Source organism: Amphibalanus amphitrite, unplaced genomic scaffold, assembly GCF_019059575.1.
Source record: "Amphibalanus amphitrite isolate SeventyFive unplaced genomic scaffold, NRLGWU_Aamphi_draft 000617F_arrow, whole genome shotgun sequence".
Lineage (NCBI taxonomy): Eukaryota > Metazoa > Arthropoda > Thecostraca > Balanomorpha > Balanidae > Amphibalanus > Amphibalanus amphitrite.
Genome location: NW_024882111.1, coordinates 174,318 through 187,145, shown reverse-complemented (window position 1 = coordinate 187,145; position 12,828 = coordinate 174,318). Strand labels below are relative to the sequence as shown.

Genomic DNA, 12,828 nt, shown 5'->3' with positions numbered 1-12,828 from the left:
ATATGAGCCTCTCAAAATTACTACTTTTGCAAAACAGCTTGAACACCCTTGACTTTTCACGTGGCACGTGCCACGACGGTCACTGAGATGTATCAAAAGTAGTCAGTAACGGGGTAGAAGGGATGGGGCTATCCAGCAAAAAAGACCGTAGGCCAATCGGTACAGCGGTTGCTGAGATATAAGCCTCTCAAAAGCGTTACAGGCCGGGCCGGGCCGGGCCGGGCCGCTCATACTGAGATTTTTCCGTTATATTGAAAAGACTCGCTTCGCTCGCTGCGCTCGCTCGCTCGTAATAATTCTTGGAAATTCCTGGAAGGGGTACAGCTGATCAAAATAACTACACTTCTCATGACGTAACCGTTCTCTGACCAAAAAGCGCAAGCGGTAACCTCTCCAAGCCATGGCATGACCTCGTTTACGCTGGGATTAAGTCCCGAAGCTGAAAATAAACGCAACATACCAAATTTCGGCAAAACGCTAAATCCCATAGCCTGGGCTGACGGAACGAGATAAACGGTCAGGGCTAGCGCACGACTCGACCGTCACCAATCGCTCGTGACTAAACTTGGCTGGGTGAATGGAGAGTAGTGGCCGAAACTGCTGAGTAGGATGTGGCTGAAACCGTGACCCAAGTGGTAACTGTATCGTGCTCCAAGCCGCAAATGAAATCGTGACGATGCAGTGGCCGGAAGGCCACGGAGGGAGGCTGACGCATCAGCAAATCCGACAGAGAACCCCGAACCATGATGGTCGCTTCATTTAGGCATATCCATTATCCATCCTTCCTCGGCAGGTCCCAAAAGGTTCAACGCATTGTTGTTGGAAACATCAGTGCGGAAAGACCCCGGAAAGAACACCAGGCTGAAGCCCAGTCACTATAGGGTGTTCACTAAAAATTGACACAAACTTTGAATGACTGCACATCAAAAGTGAAGCAAGCTATTACGATGCAACTTAGCATGGAGATAAAAGGGACATTTTTGTATCATACCGAACATAAAATTTCATGGGTGTAATGAAAACAGTCGCGTTGGAGGTCGTTTTAAATAAGGCCCACCGAAAGCCAATTGGCACGCTTTCCCAAAATAGTACGTCAATGGGAGAGTCTGGCACGTACAAATACCTAATGAAAGCTTAAAATGTCGAAATTAGTTACATACCGTATGGTGGGACGAAAGTTCTAGTGGGTGTGGGAGTCAGAAAATCTGAAGTGGTGCAAATGTGAAGATACTGACGAAAGGAAAGGTCGGGGCCCCGAAAATGCACGTGGAGGGGCTTTTTGGCACCTCACGATGCAATGCTGCCGATCAGTAAGGTAGTAACTGTGCCTAAGCGAAGAACATATATCCCACCTGAGGCTAGGATGAGTTACAACCGGCGTAAATGATTTCTCGAAGCGACTGGGAACAACATAAGGCAAGAGAAGTAAATAAACTGTGTCTCTCTGTTTGTTCACATAGTTTGTATTCTAGCCTTGTCGCGTAGGGTCGGCGTCGGGTCATAAGTGGTCATAAATGGAGGTCTATGGCCACACATGTGCGCGGCAGCAGGGACACGCCGGCCCGTATATCGGGCGGCCCGGCTGGACATTGGGAGACGGGCGGGCAGTGGAGAGCAGGGCGGGAGAGAGAGAGGACGGGTCGGTGTGCGCGTTGAGATGTCTGAAGGGTGAAGAAATACAGTCTACGATAGACGCAAAGTTTGAATGCCACAAGCTATTTCGGCATTTTTCTGACAAGTGGTGAGAAGATGCCGAGTGTCGAGGAGGAGACCAGTGACGCCGCGGGAAGAGCGGTGATGGAGGTGACTCCGGCGTTCGACGCCAGGACTATTCCGGAGTTCGACGGAACTGGAAACGTAGTGGAGTGGCTGGAGCAGGCTGCTCTCCTGTGCGAGCTGCGATCAGTGTCGTTGATGGCTGTGTTGCCGACTCGCCTGCGCGGCGGTGCTTTCGCGGTGTGGTCCCGAATGCCCGCAGCGACTCGTCATCAGCTGCCCAGCGTGAAGGCTAAGCTGCTGAGGGCCTTCGCCATGGACCCGTTCACCGCGCAGGCGGAAATGGCACGGCGTCGCCTTCATCCCGGAGAGACGGCGGATGTGTACTTAGCGGCGCTGCAGCAGCTCGCTGAGTTGATGGGAGGTCTGCCGGAAAGAGCTATCGCCATCACCTTCGTCAATGGGCTGCCGGAGGCTGCGCAAGCTGCGGTTCGGGACGGGCTCGGAGACGAGTTCACTCTCGAGTACGTCCTGGACCGAGCGAGAGCCGTACTGTCCAGGACAGCAGTCACGGCAGCGCCACCGGCGGCGGCAGCGGGGGCGGCGGCGGCGGCAGCGAGTGGGCCATCACGTGACATTTCAAGGTCAAGTCGCCGGCCGGCTCCGATCAGATGCTGGATATGTGGTCGCCCAGGTCATATCGCCCGGATGTGCCCAAACGGCTGCGGCGGGGGAGCTGCATCAGCGCCAGCACCTCCTCCGCCGTCCACCGAGCCGGCAGTAGAGCGCCGGTAATCCAGATGCTGCTCGACGGGCGACCGTGTCACGCGCTGGTGGACACGGGCTGCGAGGAGACCGTGGTGTTCGCGGGTTGTGTCGATAAATGGGATCGATGTGAGACAAACTTGACCGCGGTGAATGGGAGTGTCGTGCGATGCTGCGGGAGTGCAGAGGTGCTGCTGGAGGCACAAGGCCGGCGGGCGGTGGTCCGTGCTGTGGTAGTGGCGGAAAGGTTGTTGGGTGTTGACGTGCTGTTGGGCATGACCGGGTTAGAGGCGCTGGGTGGTGTGTTTGTTAGTGGTGGAGAGGTGCGTTTTGGTGGTAAAGTGGTGACGGGGGAGTGTTCGGGGTGCGCCGGTGTAAAGGCAGAATCGAGCGGTATGTCGGCAGCGGTGTCTCAGGGGCGTGGTCCAGTGGACAGACAGATCGAGACGGCTGATTTTGTGGCTAAGTTCAGCGACGGAAAGTGGACAGTTTGGTGGAAGTGGGCCGACGGAAAGGAGCCAAAACAACTCAAGAATACTGTGCCGCAATATCGCGTGCCGGCAGAGTCGCAGGAGCGGTTCGACGCAGAGTTACGGCTGTGGATCGAGGAAGGGTGGCTGCAACCGTACAATGAGCAGGAACACGGGCCGGTGCGTGGCCTAATTCCGCTCATGGCGGTCACCCAGGAAGCCAAGGACAAGGTCAGGCCGGTGCTCGACTACCGTGAACTGAATGAGCACCTGGTGGCTCATACGGCTGAAGCTGATGTGTGCCGCGACCAGCTCCGCAAGTGGCGGCAACACGGCGACGATGTGGCCGTCATCGACCTGAAAAAGGCGTTTCTGCAGCTGCACGTGGCCCAGGAGCTGTGGCCGTTTCAGACGGTAATCGTGGACGGCCAGCGACATTGTCTGACAAGGGTCGGATTTGGTCTCAGCGTTGCAAGCGGCATCATGCGAGCGGTAGTGCGGGAAGTTTTGGATCAAAGTCCAGAGATCGCAAAAGCAGTCCTCCCGTACGCTGACGACCTGCTCGTCAACGAGACGCTCATCTCGGCTGAGCGGGTGGCCGAACATTTTTCCGCATACGGGCTCTCGTGTAAGCCACCGGAACGGGTAGCGGATGAGGCCGGAGCCCGGATGCTGGGGCTCCGAGTGAGACGGCAGTCTGGCGGTGACGGCACACTGAGATGGTCTCGGGACGGCGTGACACCAGCTGAGCCACCCGGGGTGCTGACCAGGCGGTCAATCTTCGCCTGGGCGGGTCAGCTAACCTCACACGTGCCCGTCGCCGGGTGGCTGCGGCCGGCCGCTGCCTGGCTGAAAAGGGCGGCGAACAAGGTCACCAAAGATTGGGACTCACCGATCACCGACGATGACCTGCGCAAACAAGTCAGTGATGTGGCCCGGCGGCTGGCAGAGTGTGACCCGGCACGAGGACAGTGGTGCGTCTCAGGAGACTCGGTGACGGTGTGGACTGATGCCAGCTCCATCGCCCGCGGCGTAGTGCTAAGTGACCCCACCACGGGTGAGGTTATCGAAGACGCCGCGTGGCTCCGATCTGACAGTGACTCAGACATGCACATAAACCTATCGGAGCTGGATGCCGCGCTGAACGGTATGAATATGACGGTGGCGTGGGGATTCAAGCGTGTGATCCTCCGCACAGACTCTGTCACTGTTCAGCGCTGGCTGAACGACGCTCTGACAGGCCGTGCCCGACTGAGAACGAAGGCACAGTCGGAAATGCTGGTTCGGCGGCGGGTGGCCGTTTTCAAGCAGCTCTCCAGCGAGTACGACCTCGTCGTGACAGTGGAGCTCGTGCCGTCGGCTGCCAACCGTGCAGACGAGCTCACGAGAGTACCAAAAGAGTGGATCAGAACCGGAAGCGAGCAGGCGACAGGTGTGGTGGCGGCCGTTAGGACAGCTCGACCGGAGGACATAATGGCGGTGCATGAAAGTGTGGGACACCAGGGAGTGCGGCGGACGTGGTGGTATGCGCGCCGAGAGCTGGGAAAGAGCGTGACGAAGTCGGCCGTTCGTCAGATCGTTAGATCGTGCCAGGTGTGTGCGTCGATCGACCCAGCCCCGTCGCGCTGGAAGCATGGTGCCTTGGCGGTCGAGCGCAACTGGGAGCGGCTGGCAATGGACGTAACCCATTTCCGCGGAAAACACTATCTCACCGTGATTGACTGTGGGCCGTCGCGATACGCCATGTGGCGTGAGATCCGCCGCTCTGACGGGAGCGAGATCGTCAGACAACTCGAGGCTCTGTTTTTGGAGCGAGGAGCACCGGCCGAGCTTCTAATGGATAATGCGACCGAATTCAAGGGTCGCGAGCTGAAGGCGTTCGCGGTGCGGTGGGACGTCGAGCTGAGGTATCGCGCGGCCTATGAACCTGGTGGGAATGGCATCATCGAGCGCCACCACCGCACCATCAAAGTGATGGCCGCCCGTCAGGGATGCACCGTACCAGAAGCCGTGCACCGATATAATGTCACGCCCAAGGACGGGCGTGATATTACCACGGCCCCGATACATGGTGCCTACCGTCAGGCTGGCAGAGACTTGTGCGTGCAGTCACAGGGAAACACAGCTGCTCCTCCTCAGACGGCCGACCAGCCTGGTGTGTATCAGCCCGGTGATGCGGTGTGGGTCCGAAAACGGGGCGATCGGTGCACCGCCGTGTCAAAGGAGGGCACTGTCACCAAAGTCGTATCCGCTCAGACGATTGAAGTGGATGGAGTCCCATGGCACGTGCGGAACATTCGTCATCGTCTTGCCAACAACGGTGACGACGCAATGGCTGCTTCGACGGATGATGAGCAGGAAGAGGAGATCGCCTGTCCGGTTCCGACCGCCCATGTGCCTGGACAGCTGGCCATTGAGGCGCCGGCGGCGGTGGAGCCGTCAGAGCTGACCCCAGCTGTCGCGCCGACCGAGCAGACCGAGCCGGTCCCTCGAGCAGCAGCTGAGGTGGATGGCGGTGCCGGAACAGAGGAGCGGATCCATACAGTGAAAGTTGTAAAAACAGAAACTGAGGGATTGTCAAACGACCGTGTGAACGAAGGTAGAGCGCCAGCGGAAAGTGTAGATAATATCGATAGTTATAGTGACGTGCTAAGAAGGGGTTTGCGCTGCAGGCGTGCGCCGCAACTCTTCGGCGCTCCCATCCCCCATTAGTTAAACTGTAGTTAGATGTGTTCTTTAGGAACAGGGGGGAATGTGTCTCTCTGTTTGTTCACATAGTTTGTATTCTAGCCTTGTCGCGTAGGGTCGGCGTCGGGTCATAAGTGGTCATAAATGGAGGTCTATGGCCACACATGTGCGCGGCAGCAGGGACACGCCGGCCCGTATATCGGGCGGCCCGGCTGGACATTGGGAGACGGGCGGGCAGTGGAGAGCAGGGCGGGAGAGAGAGAGGACGGGTCGGTGTGCGCGTTGAGATGTCTGAAGGGTGAAGAAATACAGTCTACGATAGACGCAAAGTTTGAATGCCACATAAACAAAGGTCAAGAAAGCGCCACAAATTGCAGAAAACGACCGATCTATTTAAGGAAGAAAAATCATGTTTTTGTCAAAGGGCGACAATTTACTAGACAATGGAGTGTTCTGTAGTGATGTTATCAATGATACAAGAGCTAACGTCCATTTAGCATCCTAGCTAACGCTGGATGCCGTGGTACGTGTGTTATTTCAGAGCATATCATCAGTTCGACTTTATTCCTCCAGGCCGGTCCTTTACAATATGATACTTTCTGAGTCAAGTGTATTATTTAGCACTAGAGGTTCATGCAGAACAACATATGTAACCAGAAGGTGATCTTCTGGTCCGACCTCGCGCCAGCACACTAATCAAGGGGCGCCTTGGGGGCTCCGGCCGATGTAAAAATTGCATGATTGAAACAAGGCCCGATAAGCCATTTGCCACGACTGAAATTAACAAATGAGTATCTAATGTGATTTGCCGAAGGCTATTACGTATATTGGTGTCTTTAAATTTGATACAAAATATCAACTGGCTGTTCATTACCGCCATGAATTGGCCAAATTCACGGTCCACTGGTGCCAGACCTTGTGAAAACACTTACAAGAAAATGTCCAAAAAATGACCTACGGGAATCAGGCAAATCTGTTGACGCTCAACGGTTTGCAGCAGATGCAATGTGCATTACAACAATGCCTCGTTTGTTTAAATCGGTACATTTTTACCGAAGATACAGCCTGCTAAACTTTGTCTCAATTTTTAGTGAACACCCTGTAGACCTCAAAGGACCCGCGGGCGGCGTATAGCGGCCTGCCTGCGGGTCGTTACACGGGGGGCTCCCGGTGGGTGGGCCATTGTCACGGCCCCGCACGGGTCGTGTTTACAGAGCTGGCCGCCCGGTGTAAGTACACGGTGCGCCATTCACAGGCGTACACACAGACACCGGCTACCGCACACAGCCGTCGCTAGAACAATGCCGTCCGCCGGCACAGGCCGCCGAGCAAATAGACAGAGCCCGCAGCGCGGAACGACGGACGGCGAGGCGGATTGTGAGACTGTCCGCGAACGTCGAGCGGACAGTGCGACTGTCAGCAGGCTTCGACTGGACAATACGACTGTCCGCGGGGCATCACTCACTAGCCAGCAAGCCAACTAAGCATTGTTTAAATCTTGCGTGTGCGTCCATAGTTGCCGAATTCGACAGCTTGGGGATATTACTTGGCGACGATTCTTAACCCTCGCCGGACCTATTGGTTTTCTACATACGCGCCGGCCGAGGGGGGGGGGGGCGGGTACGACCCCCCCTCGCCGTTTCGCCCCTGGTGGAGCTAGCGCGTCGCGGAAAAAACGAGCGTGTGCGCCGTTACGAGACGCAGAGATTGGTACCCGATTTTAAGGTCCTAGGTCAACCGGTGACCTCTGAGGTCAGGTCAAGTGCCCCAAGGTACGGTTCAGTTTTTGGTGAATAACTTCGCAAAAAACGGCCGCAGAGCGCCGATTTTGGCAGCATCGTGTTCGTCTCGCTCAGGCGCGTCGAATGATATACTTTTTGTCCGGGTCAGGTCAATTTGGGGTGTTGACCTCAGGTCAAGGTCAGGTCAGCACCCCCAGGTCACGAAGTTGGTCGAAAGGGGTCATGTCGCATATCATTCGATTCGGCAGGTCTTCCTGAGTCCATTGGTGGCTTTCCCGACTCGCTAGCTCAATTTGATCAAGAGTTATTGACGAAAAACTAATATGACCTTGATGACGTCATAAATGACGTCACGCAAGGTCAACATTGCAAAAGTGACGCATCTAACCTTGCAAGGAGTGCATCAAATCACGATTCTGTGTGCTTGAGATAGTTGGAGATCGTTCCCGGCGCCAGAATAGCAGTTTGAATTTTTCCCCATTGACTTATAATGGTGAGGTCACGAAAATGACCTGACCTCATATGACCTTTAGGAAAAATCCGAGATATACAAGTTGTGGGACTCATAATGGATACTAGATCCTGCAAGTTTCATTTCCCTGTGACATCTCCTCTGGCAGTGAGGGCGTTGTGAAGTTGCGACATCTGAAGACCGTGCAGAGGTTCACTTATGACGTCATAGGTCAGTGACCTGACCTGACCCAAAAATGCGGTTGGTGTCAAAAGATCCGGCTTGGATCAAAGGTCAGGTATGCCAAGTTTCAGCTCTCTATCGCCAGCGTGTTCGGAGCTATCGCGAAAAAACCCTATGGGGGGGGGGGGCGGCACCCGCCCCCCCCTCGGCCGGCGAGGGTTAATCCAGATTCAATGCTGAGCGTGTGACGCTCGGGGGCGCCGCGCGCCCGGCCCAGATCGGACACTGGTGGAGCCCTGGACTGCCGTCCGGGAACCTACTCGAGCATATCTGCAGCACAGGCTCCCACGCCCGGCCCCTACCACAGTCTACTGACCGCTGGTTAGCCGGCCAAGGCGCAGAATACGGCGCGGGCACCAGCACGACATGCATTAATGTAATGAATGTTTTTACCAGACGGTGTATAATTAATTCCGAGATAATCATTCATACCTCGTTCACAGGCTGACGGCACAGCGACTGAAGCAAACGGTCCTGGAAACGCGACTGACTTGCAAGTTACTAACCAAATTACCATTAATTTCGACAATGCAATTACCAGCCGTTCCTTTTCACCAACAAGGCGTGCATCTGTCATGACTTTAGTGCAGTATTATTGGAGTGGGCATTCTTTGTTTATGATACCATGCCGCCGCCGTATTTCATACCGAACGATGCAAATCGGACATGCAACAGCAGAGCGCGCCCGGGGCTGAGCGCACTGTGTATTAGCCCTCAGCTCATTAACAGTCCGGCGGCATGCATTCGTCTCTCGGGTTCATTTTACCCGCCCGTTGCTGAGCTGATTGATCGTCAGCAATAACCCAGTCACAAACAGGTCCTCAATTCATTACCGGCTGGGGCCTCTGGCAGCAACGGTCAACAAAAGCAAATCGACGAGATACCCAGCCCAGCCCAGGCGTTATCTACTGTCGAGCCACATCACTAAGTGGATTTCATATTGACGATAACATGTGGTGGCGATCAGCCGAGAAGGGCATCAAATTCTTCGGACAATATCTAGCGGGAGAATGGCGTTTCGGAGAATCGCTGAAATGGGTTATGGGTATCGGGTAACAATGCTAAGAGGCATGGTCACAAGTAACGCGACCTCGCAAGGTCTCAGCGTGCTGGTGCGAGCAACAATAATTTCAACTTTTGAGTAATGGACATTGGACAGCACTGAGCCTCGGGAGAGATTATTGCCACCAAGCTGCACCTGTATTACAGCCGAGCCCTCCCAGGGAAACGATTTGGAGAGTGCCAAACTCGTGATCGCAAACCACCGAATCATGCAGTCTGATGGCGGGGACATCTCGCCCGTCACTCGAGCTGGCCGTATGCAGCGGTCACCGCCCAGCCCCAGCTCGAAGGGAGGCAGACACAGCCGCCAACTCCTTGGTCACACCTGTGGGGTCATCACTCGGGACGAGTATGAGGTACCCTGGGACGTGCCTTTGATCCCTGCGGCCGGACGCGGCGCCAACAGTCCGCCGCTCCGCGCCTCTCCGATCGCCGCTCTCCAATACCGGCGCTAACGGCCATCAAGAGGCGCCGGAACGCACCGCGCCGGACCGGGCCGGGCCGAGCGAGCCTCTCCGGTCGGCTATCGCGTGCTGCCATCTAGCGGCGCCCCGGGGCGCTGTACGGACGGCGGAGCTAATTGCCCCTCCGGTCGGTGTTGCAGCGTTCGAGTGCCGCGCCGCGACGGCCCAGAGAGGGCGCATTCTTCTCAGGTGATAACGATCCTAATCGTACGGCCGGCGCCGGCGGCGGAGGCAGAGGCGGTGCAAAAACGCCGCACCTCTCGCCCGGAGAGAGGTGAGGACGGGGAGAGGGCGGAGGCGCGAGAAAAACACGCCAGGGCAGGGCACGACATGGCGCGGGAAGCAGCAGCGGCTCGGCAACCCCAGAAGTTCACTTTCGAAAGCATGGTTAAACGACCCACAGAAAAGTAATCAGCGTACAGGACAGCACGATGTGCTTTACCTAACGTGTCATTCATTCGCGCGTAAACAATAAACTTGGGCGCATATCTATAAGAACCGAAGTTGCACCAATATTTTTAAAGGCGCACCTACGTTATTGTTTTTTTTTCGACTCACATTTCTACTGTCAAGTCGCTTAGCGGACAAGCGCCAGTTGGTCATAAGCATTTTTGCGCCTCACACATGGCAGAGCCGCGAGAGATTAGTCGGGAATGCAGAAAGGAATATTTGCTACAGAATAAAGTGAGGTCAACAGCCTATGGTGCTCTTAGTCTTAGGTGTAGCTAACCTGAATCACATTAGATGCCTGACTTTGGGGGCGATAAACGTTTCAAAAAGACGTTTATCACAAAGACTGCCAGCCCCTAGCGTTTCTTGACCTGAACACACCGATGATCGAGACCCTTCTTACCAGAGCTTTCAGCTTCTTACCTCCATGGCACCCATGACTCAGCCGACATCGCGACTCGCGTCAGATCCAGTCTGCTGTTGAATGTCCGATCTTGAGTGTCCAAATCCAAGTCTCCTCATGGCCCATACAGGGTCCGGCAAAAGTCTTGACGTAGTTTTAAAATCGTTCCATCCTTCAAGCCATTGTAAATAAAAAAGTTGTTCAGCGCTCAATGTATTGTCCACGGACAAGCAAACATTTGCGAACACGGTTCGGCATACTGGCCACGAGAGTTGAGAGCACAGACGGCTGGATTCGTGACCACGCAGACTTGAGCTGCGTCTCCAGCTGCGCGAGGTTGGTTGCTGGCGTCTGTTTGTCGAGGTCTTGCTGGACGATCGCCCACAGCTCTTCAATTGGATTTAGGTCTGAACTGTTCCCCGGCCACTCCTCCTTCGCCCAGAAGTGCGGCAGGTTGTCTCAGCACCTCTGCTGGGCTGTGGCAGAGCGATGCGCCGGAGCCCCTTCCTGCATGAAGATGGCTTTCGACCTCTGAGCCACCATCCGTCGCTTCAGAACAGAGCCGTTTCTGGGCCATTTGATGGCAGACAGGCAGGATTCCTCCGAGATGGTCTCCACATAATACTTGATGTCCACCTTCGTCTTGGGGGGGATGACGTGGAGCAGCTCACTGAGAACTTGATGTGACATCATCACCCACACCATCAACTTTGCTGGGAATTTGACTGGAGCTGTGGGCACACTGGCTGCGTCGGGCGCCCAAATGCGGCCATTCTGGCGATTTGGTGGGTGCACTGGTCGGAGAGGGGCGCCGACATTATTCGCGACCAGACCTTGCGACATTCCCGCTTGAATCATGCCGATGGCTCGATTCCTGAGGCTGACATCGTAATATTTGACCATGGTATTTTCAGCCTTCATTTTAACTGCACGCTCGCTACTCAAATGACCTCGCACAATCAGCCGTTGACCAGAATGTTATCCGTGGTCTCATACCCCGGGGTACAATAGATGCGCGGACCCAATGGCGTTCAAAGCAAAACGCGGGGTGGGGTAAAACGCGCCTGAGAAGACACAGAAACTAGAATACCACATACGACAAGACTTTTGCCGGACCCTGTATAGTTGGATAGCCGTGAAGTCCAGGGTGTTCCCTAGCTACGCCAAACGCGGGTGAGGTACGGTCCGCGATCAGAGAACGTACCTAATTTGGCAGGATGATCCGTTCGGCGATACAATTGTCCATGCAATTTCAATTGCCATTATGAGTTGCATCGGCGCATTCATGATTCACGGCTCTGGCCCCAGCGCAACACCAGCGTGCCAGCTCTGAAATGAGACAGGGCAAGATTGATGATTAGTTAGTAGGTATTTCTTACCTGAGCACTTTCAATTATTCACCTAAAAAAATCCTATTGAGAAAAAATCCTCGCGCTGGATTTTGCCCAAAGGTCGCTTTGACTATCGCAAGTTGGCCTGTGAAATGCAATAATGCGAGTGACAACGTGCTGCAGACAAATCTCGACAGTTTTGACCACAGTTTTGACGGTGTTTTCGAGTCCCGAAAAAAGGTGGATTGGTTTCGAGTTATATCAGTTACCAATGTTATTGCAAGGCTCTTAGTCTTCGCCCAAAGAAGGGTAATAAATCATAAATGTATTTCATCACGGCCGTTTTGCCGGTTTATATAGCCTTGGTTTTGCCAAAATTCAAATAAGGTACCTACCAGCATTTAATCGCGCGGAAGTACGGCAGTTAACTTTACTTTTTTCATCTAGTTTTATGAACGCCTAAGAGGCAAATTGAAAAACTAAGCACCGAACGAGACGAGTCAAGAAATACCCGACCTTTGATATTGATATTTTGTCCGTTTTATAGCAAGGCAGTAGGTATGTTTTGAAGATCTTCAATGGGCGGATGCTGAGCCTGAGACACTGAACTCAATAATGGTCTGAAATTATGAGATTCGGAGCAAATTCTGAGTCAAACTTGAGTCAAACTGTCCAAACAGACCTTATCGCAATCCATTCACCTCCCAGTTTTACACACGATACTGATACAAATCAAAATATCTTGGCAGCATAAGCAATGGACGCCACTTCCCGTACACCTTTTACACACCCCGGTTGGAAATTTTCACGGTCACCCAAGGGACCCAAGGCCAGAGTATATAGATCACGATCACCCCCAATGCCTTGCCCAAGGCGTTCACCATTCACCAATCTTTCACCAATTACCAATCTTTCACCACAGCGCAACCACAGCGCGAAATCGCCGATTCTGATATACAGAGACATCTGGTGAGCTAGTTTGTGAAGCTTTAGTACGATTTGTCGCTAGTGTTCTCTGCGCCAGTTACGTCTATTCGGTTGCG

The 12,828-nt window shown here is 54.3% G+C and overlaps 1 protein-coding gene across 1 annotated transcript; it reads left to right on the top strand.

The window, feature by feature from the left end:
* Nucleotides 1-1,749: 1,749 nt before the first annotated feature.
* Nucleotides 1,750-5,368, top strand: LOC122363352. Its single transcript, XM_043332524.1, has 3 exons — nt 1,750-2,240; nt 2,918-4,935; nt 5,358-5,368. Exons 1-3 carry the CDS (start codon nt 1,750-1,752, stop codon nt 5,366-5,368), a joined length of 2,520 nt encoding a protein of 839 aa, XP_043188459.1.
* Nucleotides 5,369-12,828: the final 7,460 nt, after the last annotated feature.

What these genes read in the sequence shown, in the direction of transcription:
- LOC122363352 (XM_043332524.1), top strand. Translation starts at nt 1,750, where the DNA reads ATGCCGAGTGTCGAGGAGGAGACCAGTGACGCCGCGGGAAGAGCGGTG. An exon ending in GGAGACGAGTTCACTCTCGA is followed by an intron (nt 2,241 to 2,917) that starts GTACGTCCTGGA and finishes TCCAGTGGACAG; the next exon opens with ACAGATCGAGACGGCTGATT.